The sequence below is a fragment of the Panthera tigris genome, chromosome B2, assembly GCF_018350195.1.
Source record: "Panthera tigris isolate Pti1 chromosome B2, P.tigris_Pti1_mat1.1, whole genome shotgun sequence".
Classification (NCBI taxonomy): domain Eukaryota; kingdom Metazoa; phylum Chordata; class Mammalia; order Carnivora; family Felidae; genus Panthera; species Panthera tigris.
In genome coordinates, this window is record NC_056664.1 from 44227315 (window position 1) to 44246365 (window position 19051).

The 19051-nt window shown below is 39.5% G+C and overlaps 1 protein-coding gene across 2 annotated transcripts in view; it reads right to left on the minus strand.

The window, feature by feature from the left end:
- The window catches only part of LOC102970914 (24-hydroxycholesterol 7-alpha-hydroxylase), a 93627-nt gene that overhangs the window by 64298 nt on the left and 10278 nt on the right, over nucleotides 1–19051 (minus strand). For both annotated transcript variants that reach the window (XM_042986501.1, XM_007085109.3), the window contains 5 exons: nucleotides 14720–14855; nucleotides 12109–12283; nucleotides 10650–10799; nucleotides 9647–9740; nucleotides 1134–1241 (listed from right to left, as the gene is read on the minus strand). In XM_042986501.1, the coding sequence (XP_042842435.1) occupies nucleotides 1134–1241; nucleotides 9647–9740; nucleotides 10650–10799; nucleotides 12109–12283; nucleotides 14720–14828 (636 nt within the window). In that variant the 5' untranslated portion in view covers nucleotides 14829–14855. The remainder of the gene's footprint in view (nucleotides 1–1133; nucleotides 1242–9646; nucleotides 9741–10649; nucleotides 10800–12108; nucleotides 12284–14719; nucleotides 14856–19051) is intronic.

A 19051-nucleotide genomic window follows, 5' to 3' on the forward strand; every position in this document is an offset into this window, starting at 1 on the left:
TGAGTTCGAGCCCCACGTTGGGCTCTGTGCTGACAGCTCAGAGCCTGGAGCCTGTTTTAGAATCTCTGTCTTCCTTGCTCTCTGCCCCTCCCCTGTTTGCATTCTGTCCCTCTTTCGCTCAAAAATAAATAAATACTAAAAAAATAAATAAAAAAGAAACAGTTAAAAAGTCTCTGTTCTTGGCGCACCTGGCTGGCTCAGTCGCTTAAGTGTCCAACTCTTGGATTTGGCTCAGGTCATGACCTTTGGGCTCTGTGCTGACAGTGCGGAGCCTGCTTGGGATTCTCTCTCTCTCTCTCTCTCTCTCTCTCTCTCTCTCTCTGCCCTTCCCTGGCTTCTGTGCTTGTTTTCTCTTTCTCTCTCTCTCTCAGAATAAGTAAACATAAAAAAATTCTCTGCTGTCTTCAGAAGTATTGTGAGTTCCAAGGTCACCAGTTCCATTCATGGGGAAGCTTACAGGACATAGATGCCACCTAACACAAACGGATATTCACCGGGTACCAGCGGGGTTTATCTCACTGAATCCTTGCAACAACCTTGTAGAGAAATGAGAGTCACCACTCATTAAGTACCCAAGTCCTAGGATCATACCAGGAGCTGTATTATCCCTTCATTACCCAAAAGGAAATGGAGGCTGAGGGTTGAAGTTACCTCTTTGAGATTCCACAGCTCTGGAGGGGGATATCTTTTTTTTTTTTTTTTTTGGGGGGGGATATCTTGATTCCAGCCCAATTCCATCTCAAATTATCCATTTGCATTTGCCTACTCTCTCCCCAGTAAAATGTTAGAGTCAAGACCTACTCATTTCAAGCGCTAATACTAAGCATGTTGCCTGACAAAGAAAGTGCTCCATAAGCAGTGTTGTCACAATTGACCCCAAAGTGCAAGTTTTTCCCTTAGCCTGGGACGAGCTGCCTTGCAGAGGGCAGAATTCACTTGAGATCTCTGCTTTGCCTCCTCTGTGGTTTTGTCAGATTTTACTAGCCATGTGAGTTTTGTTTTCCTAGCTCACAACCAGATCCACTGCTGTCTTTTTTCTTTCCCATAATAGAAAGAACAGAAAGAAAAACGAAGGAAAAAAATTGAAATTGCAGTAGACAGAACTGTAACCCTTACTTTACTAATATACTTACAGGGACAGCATTGGACAGAGAAGCCCAAAGTATTAAAAGCCCATAATTGGGGCTCTTTTCTTCATTTCTTTCCATCTCTATGATATCCAGCAAAGTCTGCATTAATGTCTGTTTAAAAGAAATACATATTGTCAAACCACAGCTACGTGACAAAGAATGCTGTTAATAAACAAAGAGCATGCATATTTTTCAAATAAGCTATTTCTGCCATTCCTAGCCTTGCAGCTGGAGGCATGTTAAGGGATATATATTCTTACCAGCAGGATAGTAATTAGGAGTAGGGGCTCTGCTGCTTTATGCATTGGTTCAAATTCTGGCTTAGGTTTTTGTTTTTGTTTTTTTTTTAAAGACTTTAGTTTTTTTAGAGCAGTTTTAGGTTTACAATAAGATTGAGAGGAAGGTACAAAGACTTCCCACATGACCCTCACTCCCACTCATGTACAGCCTTCCCTACTATTAATATCATTCACCAAAATGGTATTTTTTTTTTTTTTACCATGGATCAAGGACACGGACACATCATAATCACCTAAAGTCCGTAGTTTACCTTAGGGTTCACTTTTGGCATTATAAACTCTATTGGTTTGGACAAATGCATGATGATATGCAGACACCATTACAATGTCACACAAATTATTTTCACTACCCTAAAAATCCTCTGTGTTCTGCCAATTTACCTCTCCTTCCTCTCCAACAACCGCTGGTCTTTTTCCTTTCTCCACATCTTGCCTTTTCCAGAGTGTCACACAGTTGAAACTATACATTACGTAGCCTTCTTAGATGGGCTTCTTTCACTTAGTGCTATGAATGTATGGTTTGTCCATGTCTTTTCATGGCTGGATAGTTCATTCCTTTTGAGTGCTGAATAATATTCCAGTCCCTAGATGTACCACAGTGTATCCATTTACCTACTAACGGGCATCTTGGTGTCTTCAAGTTTTAGCAGTTATGAATAAAGCTATTGTAAACATCCATGTGCAGGTTTTTTTGTGTGAACATAAGTTTTTAAATCATTTGGGCAAATATCAAGCAGGCTAATTGCTACATTTTATGGTAAGAGTATGTTGTTGTTGTTGCTGTTTTCTATAAGAAACCACCAAAGTGTTTTCCCAAGTGTCTGTACCATTTTTCCCCCTCAACAATGAATGAGAGTTCTTGTTGCTTCGCATCCTCACCAGCAACACCGGTGGTGTGGTCAGTGTTCCAGATTCTGGACAGAATGAGTGTCGTGGTAGTTCAGCGTTGTTTTCCTTTACATTTCACTGATGACATATGATGTGGACCATCTTTTCATATGCTTTCATCTTCTCTCATGGGTTGTATTTTTTGGTGTGATACCTAAATAGGCATCACCATACCCCAAGGTCAAGCAGGTTTCCTCCCATGTTATCTTCCAGTAGTTTTATACTCTTGCATTTTACACTTAGGTCCGTGACTCATTTGAGTACATTTTTGTGAACTGTATAAGATCTGTGTCTAGATTTTTTTTTTTTTTTGCATGTGGGTGTCCCAACTGTTTTAGCACCATCTGTTGAAGAGTCTATCTTTGCTTCTTTGTCAAAGGTCAGCTGATTATATTTAAAAGGGTCTATTTCTGGGTTCTCTGTTCTGTTCCATCAATCTATTGGTCGATTCTTTCACCAATACCACACTGCCCTGACGACTGTAGCATTACAATAAATCTTGCAGTTGGGGAGCATTGCTCTTTTGAAGGATTTTGTCATTCTCCTTGAATATTGTGCTGGTGATTCTGGGTCTTTTGACGCTCCACATAAACTTTGGAATCAGTTTGCTGATATCCATAAAATAACTTACTGGAATTTTTACTGAGACTACATTGAACGTATAGGTTAAGTTGGGAAGAACTGACATCTTGACAATATCGAATCTTCCTATCCATGAACATAAAATCTCTATTTACTTGGTTCTTTGGTTTTGTTCATCAGAGTTTTGTAGCTTTCCTCAATGCAGATCTTATACATCATTTGTTAAGTTTATACCTAAATATTTCATTTGGGGGGATACTAATGTAAATGGTATTGTGTTTCTAATCTTATACTCCACTCGTTCACTGTTGGTATATGGGAAAGCAATTAACTTTTGTATATTAACTTGTCTCCTGCAACTGTGCTATAATTGCTTATTAGTTCTAATAGTTTGTGGATTCTTTTGGATTTTCAATACATATGATCATGGCATCTAAGAAAAAAGATAGTTTTATGTCTTCTGTCCTGATAAATGTAACTTTAATTTCCTTTTCTTGACTTATTGTATTAGCAAGCACTTCCAGCATCATGTTGAAAAGGAGTGGTAAAGAGGACATCTTTGCTATGGGGTTCTGGTACCAATGTCTAATATGTATGTGTATGGGGAGTGGGGGGAGGGAAGTTCCAAACAACGATAAATGATATTCAGGACAGTATCTGGGTGCCCTATAATTCAATTCAATTCTGACACTATCTACCCAGAAATAGCATGAGATTATACAGGTTAAGTGTTAGTCGGTCAGGACTTGTTAGTCCTGGACTTGTTAGTCCTACAAGATTATACCCTTTCCCCACCCTTGCACCTGCCCTTCAGATGCCAGTCACAGCCCAGGTTGTTACCTGGACTTTGGACCAACAGGCTACAGACTGGAGGCTCCAAAAACCTCCTCCTTGGGCTTCAGATGCCAGCTGCAACTCCAGGTTGTTATCTGTACTTATAAAAATCAGAGGTTCCCACAACGCTTTCCTGAGGTTCAATTAATTTGCTAAAGGGGCTCACAGAACTCAGAGAAACATTTTATTTACTGGATTACCAGTTTATTATAGAAAGATATGATAAAGAATATAGAGAGACAACCAAATAACCATATATAATCATTTCATTTATATACAAGCACACATAAGTGTGCATATATATATATGTGTATATATATATATATATATATATATATAATCAAATACATTGTTGCTATTATAATTTGAGCAAATTATGTCTGTTAGATCAGTTAAGAATAAGGAAAATACATTTTTATTTCAACTTTGTTTATTTCTTTGACGCTCTTCCCTTCTTTATATGGATCTGAGTTTCTGACCTATATTATTTTTCTTCTCTGTAAAGAACTGCTTTATTAATATTTCTTATAAAGAAGGTGTATTGGCAACAAATTCCCTCAACTTTTGTTTGTCTGAGAAGGTCTTTATTTCTCCTTCACTTTTAAAGGACAATTTCACAGGGTATAGAATTCCAGACTGGGGGTGCTTTTTTTCTCACTCGACTCTTTTAATACTTTGCTCTACTCTTTTTTCGCTTGCATGGTTTCTAAGGAGAGGTCAGATGTAATTCTCATCTTTGTTCCCCTGTAGATATGGAGTTTTTCCTTCTGGCTTCTTTCGGGATTTTTTATCTTTGGTTTTCTGTAATTTAAAAGTAATATGCTGAGGTGTAGTTTTGGGTGTTTACATGATTGATGTTCTCTGAGCTTCCTGGATCTATGATTTGGTGTCTGACATTAAATGGGGGAAAATTCTGTCATTATCATTGTCAAATATATCTTCTGTTCCTTTCTCCCTTTTTTTTCTCCTTTTGGTACTCCCATTATATGTATACTATGTCTTTTGTAGTTGTCCCACATTTCCACAGTCTTTGGATGTTCTGCTGTATTTTTTTTTTAGTGTTTGTTCCCTTTGATTTTCAGTTTTTGGGGATTCAACTGATACATCCTCTAGCTCAGAGATTCTTTTCTCAGCTCCGCCAGCCTACAAATAAGTCCATCAAAGGCATTCTCCATTTCTGCTATAGTGTTTATTATACCTAGCATTTAATTTTGGTTCATTCTAAGGATTTCCATCTCTCTGCCTACATTGTCCATCTGTTCTGGCATTCAGTCTATTTTATGCATAGACCCCAGTTGTTTCAAAGTCCCAATCTGATAATTCCAACATTGGTCCATTCCACCTGCTACTTGTTTTTAGGATGCAGTTGCAACTTCCAAGATCCTTATGTGTAACCAGAACCTGGTTTAGTTACTCAAGACCTGGGTAACCTTGGACAAGTTGCTTTAAGCTCATCAATAAAATGGCCATAACGTGGTATCTACCTCATAGGCTTGTTGTGAGAATTAAATCAGTTACTACCTATAAAGTGCCTAAAGCAAAACTTAGTACATAATACCATTTTGACAATTTTTTAAAAATAAACCTCTGCTTTTTGTTGGTGGGAATGCAAGCTGGTGCAGCCACTCTGGAAAACAGTACAGAGGTTCCTTAAAAAACTAAAAATAGAACTACCCTATGACCCAGCAACCACACTACTAGGCATTTAACCATGGGATACAGGTGTGCTGTTTTGAAGGGACACATGCACCCCCATGTTTATAGCAGCACTATGAACAATAGCCAAAGTATGGAAAAAGCCCAAATGTCCATCGGTGGATGAATGGATAAAGATATGGTATATATATACAACGGAGTATTACTCGGCAATCAAAAAGAATGAAATCTTGCCATTTGCAACTACATGGATGGAACTGGAGGGTATGATGCTAAGTGAAATTTGTCAGTCAGAGAAAGACAAAAATCATATGACTTCACTCATATGAGGACTTTAAGAGACAAAACAGAGGAACATAAGGGAAGGGAAACAAAAAATAATGTAAAACAGGGAGGGGGACAAAACAGAAGAGACTCATAAATATGGAGAACAAACTGAGGGTTATGGGAGGGGTTGTGGGAGGGCGGATGGGCTAAATGGGTCAGGGCACTAAGGAATCTACTCCTGAAATCACTGTTGCACTAGATGCTAACTAATTTGGATGTAAATTTTAAAAAATAAAAAATAAAATAAAAAAATAATAAACCTCTGCTTTTAGGAATATGCCAGCAACACAGAAACACAGATCTCTGAAGAATTCAAGAAAAAATCCTTTCCCCATTTTCCACGAAGATTCTCAGCCTATACACCACGAAGAAAGTATCGTCAAGCCAGTATATATTATAAATACCGCAACATGAAGAGAACTGGCATTTGACGGGAATGGTGCCAACTAAGCTCAGAGCCCCATCCAAGACCACCTACAGTTGCTCTCGGGTCACCACACAAATTCCCTGAGCATGTTTTCTTCACTGGGAGGTTTCTTGAACACCCCTTTATCAGTGGCCATTTCCCATCAGGGGGAAGAAATTCAGACACTGTACCATTTTCATTGAGCTACTCATGCACTTGGAGCCTTAAGGTTTAACTCAGGTTTAGGTTACAGAAATGATGGTAGCTAATGCCTAGTCATTGCCTGCTAAGGCGAGTTCTGTTTTATGGGCTTTACAAGTATTTAACCATCCAATCCCCACCACGATTCCAAGAAGTAGATACCATTATCTTCACCGTTTTCCATTTGAGGAAACTGAAGCACAATTAAGTTAGGGAACTTGGCCAGGGACAGGCAGCGTGTCGATGATTGAGCTGGGATTCGTACCCTTTGAGCCAGGTCCTGGCTCTGGAGCCCACACTCTTAGCTACTATGCTATACTGCCCCATGAGAGATACAACCCACAACTCTCATGGATTAGGGATTAAGAGAACTGAATTTTACCATTAGTAGTTTTGCTTCGGGTCTCATGATACGAGAAATAACTGTTAAATCACTATCAAAGAAAATACATGATGGGAGACTATTGCTGTTACTTACAAAGGCATGTAATGTTTCAAAAGTGATTAACCACCCTAATCCTCAGCTTTCTGGTTTTAATAATCCCCAGTTTTCTAGGTATTACAGTGGTTGTGAAAAATGAGTCATGAACTTGTGGAATGTGTAACACTACACCTAGCACAGAGTAAGCACCACAGAAATGCTACCGATGTCTCATTGTTACTGTTTTTGTGACAATGGATTAGCAAAATTGAAAATCCTAGGTTTTATCATACAACGTAAATTGTTGCAACACAAAGTTTGTACCTCATGAAAAATCCTATAGATGGATTTCATTCTCTGGATATGCTATTCTGTAGGTGCAGTCTTAATTTTAAATGAAAATACTAGTTTAATATACATCTAGAATAACAAGAGAGAAATCACCACGTTTGATGTTTATAATGTGATGAAATGTGTGTGTAATATTTTAAAAAAACAAAAACTTCTTCCAGTCTTCTGCTTAACTAGGCCATTGAAATCTACTTATACAGTAGAAGACAACAGAATCTTTTATTTTCTTCTTAGCCCACATTAAAAAAAAACTGGGTACAAAACACAAGCTCAGTGTGAACACTGTTGGAAGAAACAGAAATGATACACAAAAAAATGAAAACTTCTCATGAATGTTCAAACTGAGTTCTCTCCCAGTCTTTTAAAAAAACTTTTTAAGTGTTTATTAATTTATTTTAGAGAAAGAGAGAAAGCGCGAGCAGGGAAGGGGCAGAGAGAGAGGGAGACACAGAATCCGAAGCAGGCTCCAGGCTCTGATCTGTCAGCACAGAGACTGATGTGGGGCTTGAACCCCAGAACCATGGGATCATGACCTGAGCCGAGGTCAGACACTTAACCGACTGCGCCACCCAGGTGCCTCTGTCCTAAAGTCTTAAATGTTGGACTATCTTCAGCAAAGTTCAAAATGTGTCTCTATTCAAATAGCAAGTTGGAGCACCTATGATTAAAAATCCCTTCTTTCGGGGCGCCTGGGTGGCTCAGTCCGTTGGGCGTCCGACTTCAGCTCAGGTCATGATCTCACAGTCCGTGAGTTCAAGCCCCGCGTCGGGCTCTGGGCTGATGGCTCAGAGCCTGGAGTCTGCTTCCGATTCTGTGTCTCCCTCTCTCTCTGACCTTCCCCCATTCATGCTCTGTCTCTCTCTGTCTCAAAAATGAATAAACGTTAAAAAAAAAATGCCTCCTTTCTTCAGAATAGGAATGAGAAATGTTACTCTAGAAGTATTGTCAGTGGAGAGTTTAGCTGTGGCATTAAAAACCCTGTTTCCAGACCCACAAATTGCAGATCTATCTGGATGAATCTTTTACACACATGGGGCTTTTCCCCTCAATCCTGGAAAATTATGCAAACAAAAATGTATTTGTCTGGGTCTGTTTATAAAATAGAATCCTTAGCTGCAACATCATTTATCAATAAAGGGCATTCCAGAGTAGCTTTCTGTTCTCTTTATTTAGGAGGGAGATACCTAAGCATTTACACATCCCTATTTTTCTAAAGCGACCTTCCTCTCCAGCGTTAAGCAGAGTTGCTTGTGATAACACTTGCTATCATAACATAAAATCAAGCAAACAGAGATGTTTGGTATCATCTGTAAATACTAAAAGATCTGATTTTTAAGAGGTTAAAGAGGGAGAGAGCCAAAGCATAAGAGAATCATAAAAACTGAGAACAAACTGAGGGTTGATGGGGGGTGGGAGGGAATCTGTGGCACATTATTATCTACCCCTAATATATATATATATATATATATATATATATATATATATATATATATATAGGTGGGTGGGTGATGGGCATTATCTACCCCTAATATATATATCTATATATATGGGTGGGTGGGTGATGGGTATTGAGGAGGGCACATTTTGGGATGAGCACTGGGTGTTGTATGGAAACCAATTTGACAATAAATTTCATATTAAAAAAAAAGATTTGATTTTTAATGATAATCATATGGTGTAAACTCTGATGTGGTCCTCACTACTCTCTAATTGCTTCACAAATATTAACTCATTTAAGCCCCACATTCTATGAGGCAGGTGAAAAAACTGAGGCCAAGAGGCGAGGTGCCACGCCCAAGGTCATGTGACTGGAGACCGAAGTTGAGCCCGTGCTCAGACTCAGTGAATCCCAGTCTCTGGGCAGTGGAGGGTAGGGGAAGTCTGGAGAATCAGATAGTTTTCAAAGGTTCCCAGAGATTCTGATGAGCAGGCAGGGCTGAGAACCTTTTTTCCTTTCATTACGCAAGTGTAAGAACCACCTGGAAGGCCCATCAAAGCACAGACTGGGGGGCTCCACCCCAGAGTTTCCGATCGAGTGCTCCCAAGGCGATGTTGGTACCATTGGTCTAGGGACCACACCTGAAGAACCACAGATCTAGGACGCTTAGGACAGTGGCTCCCAGGGCATTGCTTTTCAAATTATATCTTACCACATCCTTGCATTTGAAGAGAGAAAAAATTAGTGGTAGTGGCATGAAGAACAAAGTCTATGGAGCTTTGTTCTCCTTGCCTGACGCACCATCATTCCTACCTACCCCTGCTGACTCAACTGTAGGATACATAAATCAGTAAAACCTTGAGCATCTTGTTATATGTTGCTGCCGTAGCCTCAGTTTTTTTCTTTATGTAGAAGACCAATAATACCTACCTCATTGTTGTGAGGATGTAGCCACAGATTAATGTACGTAAACATCCAACACAGTACTTGACACAAACATGTCACCTGAACAATCTTAGGAGTTTTTAGCAAAACATCTTTTAAAAACCATAGCTTATGACTGCTTTCATCCCACATACTTTGGAAAAAAAAAAACAACTAAGGGATACTTACCACCGAATTATCTTTCGCAGATCTGTATGTTTTTATACCGGGAATGTTCTTCTCAAAGAGTGCTAAGAGCCACTTTTTGGATTTCGACCAGTGACTGGGTGAGGAAAAAGCAGGTGCGTAAGTTCACGGGAAAGCACTTCAGGAATAACCGGTCACGGCGCGAAAGGGGGAATATCTATGGAATTATTTCTCCAAATTTCTTCTTCAGTTTTGCCAGAATTTCATGTGAGGTCTTCCTTCATACTTACTAGTCCACAAGAAAAATCGAGGGGGCAAGGCAGCCACATTTTTAGTGATTTTTTTTCTTTTGCGAATAAATGTTTGCATTCTTACAGGATTGGCATCGAATACGAAAAAAAAAAAAAAGAGTATGACCTGCTTGCCCTACTTTTACTCGGGCTGTTGTCAGTTGCTAGAGGATGAAAAACTTGCACAGGGACCGAGGACTGGCTTAAGCCGGGTGAAACAAACTGGCTATGATTTTTTTAATATTATCTGACCAGCCACTACTGCAGACCAGCTGCTAAGGCATTTAAGAATTCATGTGTTATTTTGCATTCAAACCATGGGAGCCAACCGTGAGAAATACATTTGACCATGTCTCCTTTTGCCTCAGAGAGACTAAACACAACAACATCTATGATCGGTGATACTTGGTCATTTAGCATGGTTCCAAACTACAGCCACGACTGTGATAATAATAAGCAGTAAATGAGAGAAATTCTTCGTTTCATTCTGACACTCTCTCTCACTTTCCCTCTCTCCCATCTCATTTTTGCTCAAAATTAAAAAAAAAAAAAAAAGAGGAAAGAATGCATCTCTCTCTTCTTCAGTTCCTCCAACAATTTAAACACAAACCACAAACAAAAACTGATCATGAGAAGTAGCTTTTGTGTCTTCCACTTGGATGCTGCTCTCCCTACTCAGAAGAGGAAAATGAGACAGGTATGTATTTCTGGGAGGAGCTTGGTTGGTTAATTAATTATAGGGAAAATCTCTCTACCTTAGGAGACACTCTGGCATCTGGGACCCGTACTCGAAACCTTCGTCGTAAGCTTGAAAATGCTGATGGAACTCCCTGATTTTTCTCTCATTTGTGGGGAACAAACCTTTTTGAAAGAGTATATTCACTGAAACCGGATAAAGCAGATGCCTACAACGATAAAAACACACAAAAAGTCAGACCCAATGACCAAAGAAGAAAGGTACAGGATACAAAAAAAGGGAGTTACTTTAATAGATATATATTAGGGGTAGATAATAATGTGCCACAGATTCTTTTGGGAAAGTGTTACTCTTAAAAGGTTTTAATATTTGCTCACTGTGGTCAAGATAACTTAGGGGTAACTGAAATTTTGGTTTATTTCTCTGAAGATTTTAAAATGCTTTTTAAGCAAGCATTGTTAGATCTTGACAAATGTGAGATGATACGCCAGAAATAAATTGACTCAATAATTTCAACAAGCGCTTACCTAGCAAGTAATACCAATAACTAAGATACAGCCCATGATTTTAGAGAGCAGCAAAAAATAACCAAAGACTCAGGGCAACACTAGTTACCAAATTTCCTAAGCTCTCACAGGATCCCACAGATCTGAACCACTGCGTACTGAAATATAGTACCTATCATCATTAAGTTTTGCCATAAGTAAATAAAATGATTACTGTGGCATACTTAAGTGAAAAAAAATCAAAGATTATTAATACGACTTAGACTAGTGACACCAAGTACTGTTTCATTTTTATTTACCATCCCTTCTTCACTAGTTTTTCAGGATCTGCTTCCCCCAAAGTTTCAAAGACATCCAAGAATTTGCTTTGTTTTGTTGTAGGTACTGGGCATGCTACAAGTTTGGATGGCTGCTTATTTTGTTTTTGGTTTGTTTTCCTCTCTCTCTCTTGTTGGACCTCTAACAAAATATTAAACGCTGTTCTTTTATTATGAATCTGAACTATTGAATCCTGCCCTCGGCATCCCAATGAGATGGAAAAATGGCCGACGTGGTAACTTCAATTTACCAAATCTCCTTATGCATGCTGGGAATTTTTCTCATGGCTCCCTATGCCCAGCCCTGACCTTTGCCAGAAAGCTTCAGAACACAGCTGAGGCCATTTGGCTTCCTCCACTGCCCTTCCCTGTCTCACCTATCAGCATCCCCTCTAGGTAGATGTGTTCTATGTGGCATGGCATCACTAAAGAGAAATTACTATAAATGTTTTTAAATGATTGTATGGGCTCATTTGCTCACCTTAAAATTGGTGTGCTAACTAAAAACTACCTGTTAATTAGAATTGAAAAGATGAATATAATCTCATAATTACCTAGTTAGACTTCATTAATCCACCAGATAATTTTTTACGTTCAATGCACTGGCTGCAGAATTTTTTATCCTCCCCCCCCAAAAAAAAGACCCACATGCAAGAACCCTACAAGATTAAACCATACTAATGCAACAATTTACCTTACGAAGTTGTTCAGCTCCATTGTCCCATGAGTGCCTAATTTCTCCAGTTGCTCATGTAGTTCCTCAGTCAGTTGTCCAGTGAGTTGATATAGGTTCACAGTCCCTATTTTCCCTTTGATCGTGACATAAAGTTTTTCATGCAGTGTAAAAAAAGTATCTTTTGGAATCGATGCTATAAACAGAGAAAACTATTTTCAAAAGAAGCAATGACTCCTTGAAGCAAATAGTCAACGTACATCTACTATTACTTGGTCAGGAAGGACTAGATCCAAAGTCCTCCCCTTACATAAAATGGCCTCCCGCAAATAAGAGCAGATGAAGATTCGACCTATCCTGTGAGTCAGTAAAAGTCTGTAGGGAGATTCACTCTAAGGGGTGATCTACAAGTGGGTGATTCGGAGGACCTCTGGGAAACATAAATGTAGTGATTTTATTTTTATCTTTATTTATTTAAAAAAAAAGTTTTGATGTTTATTTTTGAGAGAGAGAGAGAGAGACAGAGCATGAGTGGGGGAGGTGCAGAGAGAGAGGGAGACACAGAATCTGAAGCAGGCTCTAGGCTCCAAGCTGTCAGCACAGAGCCCAACGCAGGGCTCCAACTCAGAAACTGAGGTGAGATCACGACCTGAGCCGAAGTCGGACCCTTAACCGACTGAGCCACCCAGGCACCACTTATTTCCATGTTAGGCTTTCGTTGGCTTCCTATCCTTAACAAAGTTTACAAGGCATTCTACTACCTTTCTAGTTTTCCCATGACATTTCCAGCCCCTTCCTGCCCCCCCTCCTGAGATTTGTATTCCAGGTACAGTGTATTCTAATATTTATATTTCCCATCATTTTTATGAGATGTACTATCTGCTCAAAACTCTTTACTTGACCAGCCTCACCCCATTCCCACACACCCGCAACTATAAGCCACGCATTTATCCTGCCAACTTCTTTTTCTCCTTCAAGTGTTTTACTGAATATCACTTCCACCAGGAGGCCTTTCCTAATCCCATGAGTAGCTCTCGTTCCTTTGCATTAGCGTTTGTTCATGATCCTTCCATGATACACACACACTCCTGCTTGAGTTTGGCCAGTAAGAGTATGAATTTTTAAACTCACTAGTCTTACATATTTCTCTTTAATCCTCTTTTATTGTCTGCAAAGTAACGTTTGCAAAAAAAATAATGTTTGGTTTTATATTTCATCAGCCTATTATGGGTAGGTTACATTTTATACAAGTTCATTAAAAATAATGTTTAGATCTCCTGAGCATACATCTCTGTAGTAGGGGAATGTACGAGAGGCAAAGGAAGCTGGCTCAAGAGTACTTATATTGACATATTTTGTCTATTAAATAGAAATATTTAAACATGAAAGTCCCCAATGGAGGCAGAGGTGAAAAAACTTGGCCACTTCTATGCAGCCCTAACACATGAGAGGTTGGCACATTTTTCTGGAGGGATATATGAAGATACAGATCAAGAGCCTTCAGAATATTTCTATTCTTTGATCTGGAATTCCATAGTTTATTTAACTTTTTTAAGTTTATTTATTCTGAGAGAGAGAGAGAGAGAGAGAGATGAGACAGCATGAGTGGGGGAGGGGCTCGGAGGGAGAGGGAGAGAGAGAGAATCCCAAGCGGGCTCTGCACAGTGTGGAGCCCTACGCGGGGCCTGAACCGCGAACCGTGAGATCATGACCTGAGCCGAAGTCGGACGCTTAACCAAATGAGCCACCCAGGTGCCTCTGGACTTCCACAGTTTAAATATTAAGAAGCACTAAATCATCAAAGAATTTGGCCAACATGTTGTGATTTTCATGCAAGCAAAAAGAAATGATCATCATGCTATCGGTCACTCACAGCTTTTAAAACTGTTCTAATGGTAAGAAATGCATGAGAGGCTACATGAAGAGAAAAACTAAGAAAGAAGCAAAAACAAAAAACAAAACAGAAAAGAAAAGAAAAAGAAACCAAGGAAAAGAAGAATCAGGCACAAAAATGCAATCGCTCTGCATTCTTGGGAGGACAAATGGCTTCAGCACCACACGTTTGCAGCCTGGGAAGAAATAAAGTGGACGGTCACACCAGAAGCATGCTGACAAGTACAATCCAGCAGTCTCTGAGGATGGAGAACAAAAGGCCGCCGATTACATGACGCCAAGCCCCACTTACCTTAATAGCCCTATGGAATGTGCCAGGCAATGCCATAGTAAAGGGCTTACTAAGCAGTGGAATTCTACTTTCAGTGAGCAGAGTAGCAACATGTGATCAAGCCAAGAGCTATAGCCTGAAGAACACTGTATACACGGCAGCAGATGTTCATGTCCCAGCGAACATCGTGGGAGCTGTAACAGGATACAGATTCCGAATATTTTCCAAATAAACAGCAGCGAGGTAACCTCGTCTCTTACACACGTCTAGTTAAGACTGAAATGAGGCTGCCAAGAATTCGTTTGTCAACTACCAAAATCATCAGATGTTCTTTCTATCTTACGTTCCCACTTTAGAGCATAAAATAAGGGCTGTCATCATTCTCGGTAGAGGAGTGAGGGGCTGTTTCCCAAAGCTGCTCTTGGACCAATGCTGTATTCAAACAAACTATCTGAAAATATTCTTTACCTGTACGATAGACGGGCTTTTGCACTGCTAGTTCAAAATTTACTTCTTTGGATTTTAGAAACACATTAATTCCCTCTTCTTCAGTAACAAAGGTCATTCGGGTGCCCATAACAAAGACTGTAAATATTGGTCCATACTGGAAGAAAACACATAAATACAGATATTAGGAAGCATTTCTAATAAAAAGTTATGGGCCACGGGTTACACAAGAACCCCAGTGCTGAAGTTATAGACAAGACACAAATTATTATGCTTATATATAGTAACATTATACATTTTGGCAGATTCAGCCAAATATAAATTATATAAATCATGATTTCTTCTGTCCTGATACTTAACCTTCCTTTTGATCATGTTATTTGTTTGAAGCTTCCTTTCTTGTAGTAAGAAATAATAATTAGAAATAATTATTAGAAATCATGTCAACAGTGATGTTTGAACCTTGTTTTCCAGATAGCAGTAGGCTTACGAGCAATCTACTGCTCAATTTTGTTCAAGAAAAACATACAAAACAGCTGACTGATTTTACCTTAAATCTGTGGGCACGCAACAATGTCCTGCGATCCTGAAAAGTCCTCTAATGTGTTCACTGTCTCACTTTCCAAAATTACTATTTCCCTAGGATACCTGCCCTACCCATGCCACACAGAGATAGTTCTGGCTTCGTAGCTCACGAGGAAAACGGAGGCAATCAAGTAAGGGCACTCTCAAATTGTCACCACCAGATCTTGCAAAGATACACATTTGTATCCATTCTCCATGCTTCCCTTTGGGTTAGGACAGAGGGGACGCCCTGCTCCTGTGGAATGTCTGCACTTGCTCACTTGCATCATGGATTCCACACTCTTACCTTCTCTTAACTCCATGTTTATGCACCCTGTCATCCCACATCATCACTCCTGCCCTCCATCAGGTCACCAGCAGCCTACAAACACTAGCCCAGAGTTTGATTTTGGGAAGTCTGTGACTTTATTGGGAGAAAAATATATCATTATTTTCATTGACTTCAAATTGTAATTTAGTATTTTTTTCGATGATGAATGCAGGCAACAAACCCCAATCTTATCTGTGACTCTATCATCGAAAGAAACCATTGTTCCAACTATATTCTCTTATATTCTGTGTCTCTTTGGCATCCATTCATCACAGGGCCATTATATTATATATATTTCTTATTCTTGATGCTCTGGCATTGGAGTTTCACTACTGGGTAGAGATTGTCCTCCTGGGGCTAGCCAATTCTTTGAGGGAGCAAAGGGCTCAGCCATCCAGGAGCATACCTTTCACATGCAAAATAACCAACCTTGAGTTTATATCACCATCTACTTCCTTATCTAACCCTCACACACCAAGTCAGTATTTCCCCTGCCCGAAATCATCCAAAGGCCAGGTACCAGGCAACTAGACCCCACCAGTATGGCCCGACGCCTGCAAGAATTATTCAAACTAGCCAGTCCTAAATTGTTTTCCCTGCCCTGCTTGCCTTTCTTGAGGAAGCCCCAACAAAGGCTCAGGCACAGGCTTTTCTCTTGCTGTTAATGTCTGCCTCCTGACTCTTTCTTCCCTGTGGCCCTGCATGGTACCCAGTGGCCACACTCTCGGACCTGTGAGTATAATACACTTCTTCCTTCCAATCCCTCCTTCTCATTTCCTCCTATGGCAGCTCTGACTTTACAATATCACATGCAACATATACATTCTTAGAACAATTACCCATACTTTCATATCCCATCACTGTCACTGTAAGTATTTCGAAATATTATGCTTGTCACTACTTCGATATTACAACCATTTCTAGGACCACCCTGAAATGGCACGAGATCATTCCTCTGACACACTGTTGGGCCCCATCAGGCAACTGCGGGCTTGTAACCGTTAAGCCACCTAACAGTGAAGTCTCATTTTCTTACACTGGTGATCTGGACATCTGCATTACTTTCCAGTATTCCTTATCTATAGTTATTTGTTAGTCGATATTTAGAAGCAGATGAAGGATTTCCATTGTTGGTTAAAGTTTTGTTCAAATGAGAATTCCAATTAGGAAAGTGGCCTCTGTAACACATATAGGTACCCAGGCCACAGTGCAGAGCAGATGAGTTCAAACACATTGAATAACTGAGGTAACTGCTGATGCATGGTATTTAAGGTAACTTATCGCAAAACTGTATCATGCAAATGATCATGTGCGATGTTATAAATCCGTTTTTTGGGTCTTATTTGATTTGCTTTTGTTCTTCTGTGCATGATGTCTGAGTGTTATGAAGCAAAGGCAAGCACATACAGTATGTCATAGACATGGCCCTTGTGTGTTGTTTCATTAAACTTTTTATTTTGAGATAATTACGGACTAGTGCACAGTTATAAGAAATAATACAGAGCAACCCCACGTAGCCATTACTCTGTTGTGCCTAGTGTTAACATCTTGGAAAACTACAGTATGGTGTCACATTGGTATTGTGGCCGCTGGTATTGATGAAGTCAAGGTACAGAGCGTTTCCATCATCACAAAGATGCCTCATGCTGTCCTTTTATGGTCGCTTCCATTTCCCTCTCACCCCCACCTCTTTGGCAATTGCTAACCTGGTCTTCATTTCTATAATACTGAATTTCCAGAATGTTATACAAAGAGAATCAGATAGTATAGAAATTTCTCAGATTGTTTTTTTTTTTTTTTTTTACTTGGCAGAATTCATTTGAGATCCACCCAGGTTGCAGTAGGTACCAATAATTCTTTCCTTCCTTGGAGCACCTGGGTGGCTCAGTTAGTTAAGTGTCCAACTTCCACTCAGGTCGTGATCTCACGGTTCATGAGTTTGAGCTCTGCATCAGGCTCTCTGCTGTCAGCACAGAGCCCACTTTGGAACCTCTGTCCTCCACTTTCTCCGCCCCTCCCTCACTCTCTCTTTCTCAAAAATAAATATAAATATTTAAATAAAATAATTCATTCCTTTACATTTCCGAGTAGTACTCCATGGTATGGATGTACTACAGTGTTTTTTAAACATGTTGAAGGGCATTTGTGTTCTTTTCAGTTTGGGACTATTACAAATACAGTTGCCATAAACATTAATGCACAGATTTTTGTGCGAACGTAAGTTTTCATTTCTCTAGGATAAGGGCCCGGAAGTGAAATGGCTGGGTCATATGGCACCTGCATGCTTCATTGTTGAAAGAACTGCCAGAGTGCTTTCCAGAGTAGTTGTACCATTTGACATTTCCACCAGCAAGATATGAGTGATCTGTATGAGTTTCAATATATGAGTTTCTCTGTATCCTTACTAGATCTGAGGTTGTCACTATTTTTTATTTAGCCATTCTTATAGGTGTGTAGTGATAGCTCATTGTGGCTTTAATGTTTATTTGTTTATTTATTTATTTTTGAGAGAGAGATACCGCACACACGAGCGGGGGAAGGGCAGAGAGAGAGAGGAAGACAAATCTGAAGCAGGCCGCAGGCTCTGAGCTATCAGCGTAGAGCCTGATGCGGGGCTCAAACTCCCGAACCATGGGATTACGACCCGAGCCCAAGTCAGACACTCAACCAACTGAGCCACCCAGGCAGTCCTCATTGTGGTTTTCATTTGCATATCCTTATTGTCTAGTGATGTTGAACGTTTTTTCATGTGTTTATTTACCATCTGCATATCCCCTTCAATAACCTGTTCCTATGTCATTTGCCATTTCTTTAGTTGACTTGGGGTTTTTTCAGTGCTCAGTGTCGAGAGTATAGCAGTCCCTTGTTGGATATGTGGTTTACAAATATTTTCTCTCAGTCTACAGCCTGTCTTTTCAGTCTCCTAACAGGGTCTTTCACAAACAAAAGCTTTTAATTTGGATGAGGTCCAATTTATCAGTTTTTGTTTTTATACATTGTGCTCTTGGTGTCAAGTCTAAGAACTAGTTTTTTTGGCCCCAGACATTCTCATTCTTTTCTAAAAGTCATATAGTGTTATGTTTCACATAGAAGTCTACGATCTAGTTTGAGGTAATTTTTATATAGATGGAAGACTTAGGTCAAGGTTCATTTTGTTTTGTTTTTGGCTTAATGGTGTCTAATTGCTTCACTGCTATTTGCTGAAAAGGCTATCTTTATTTCATTAAATTACATTTGCAATTAAATTGAACATTTAGCGCATCTGAGCTCTCTATTTTGTTTCATCAATCTCTGTATCTATCATTCCACCCACATAATCTTGATTAATGTAGCTATGTAATGAGTCTTGAAATCGAGAAGAATGACTCTTCCCATTTTATTCTTCTTTTTAAGATTATTTTAGCTATTCTAGTTCTTTTGTTTTTCCATATAAATTCTGAAATGATCTTGTCTATATC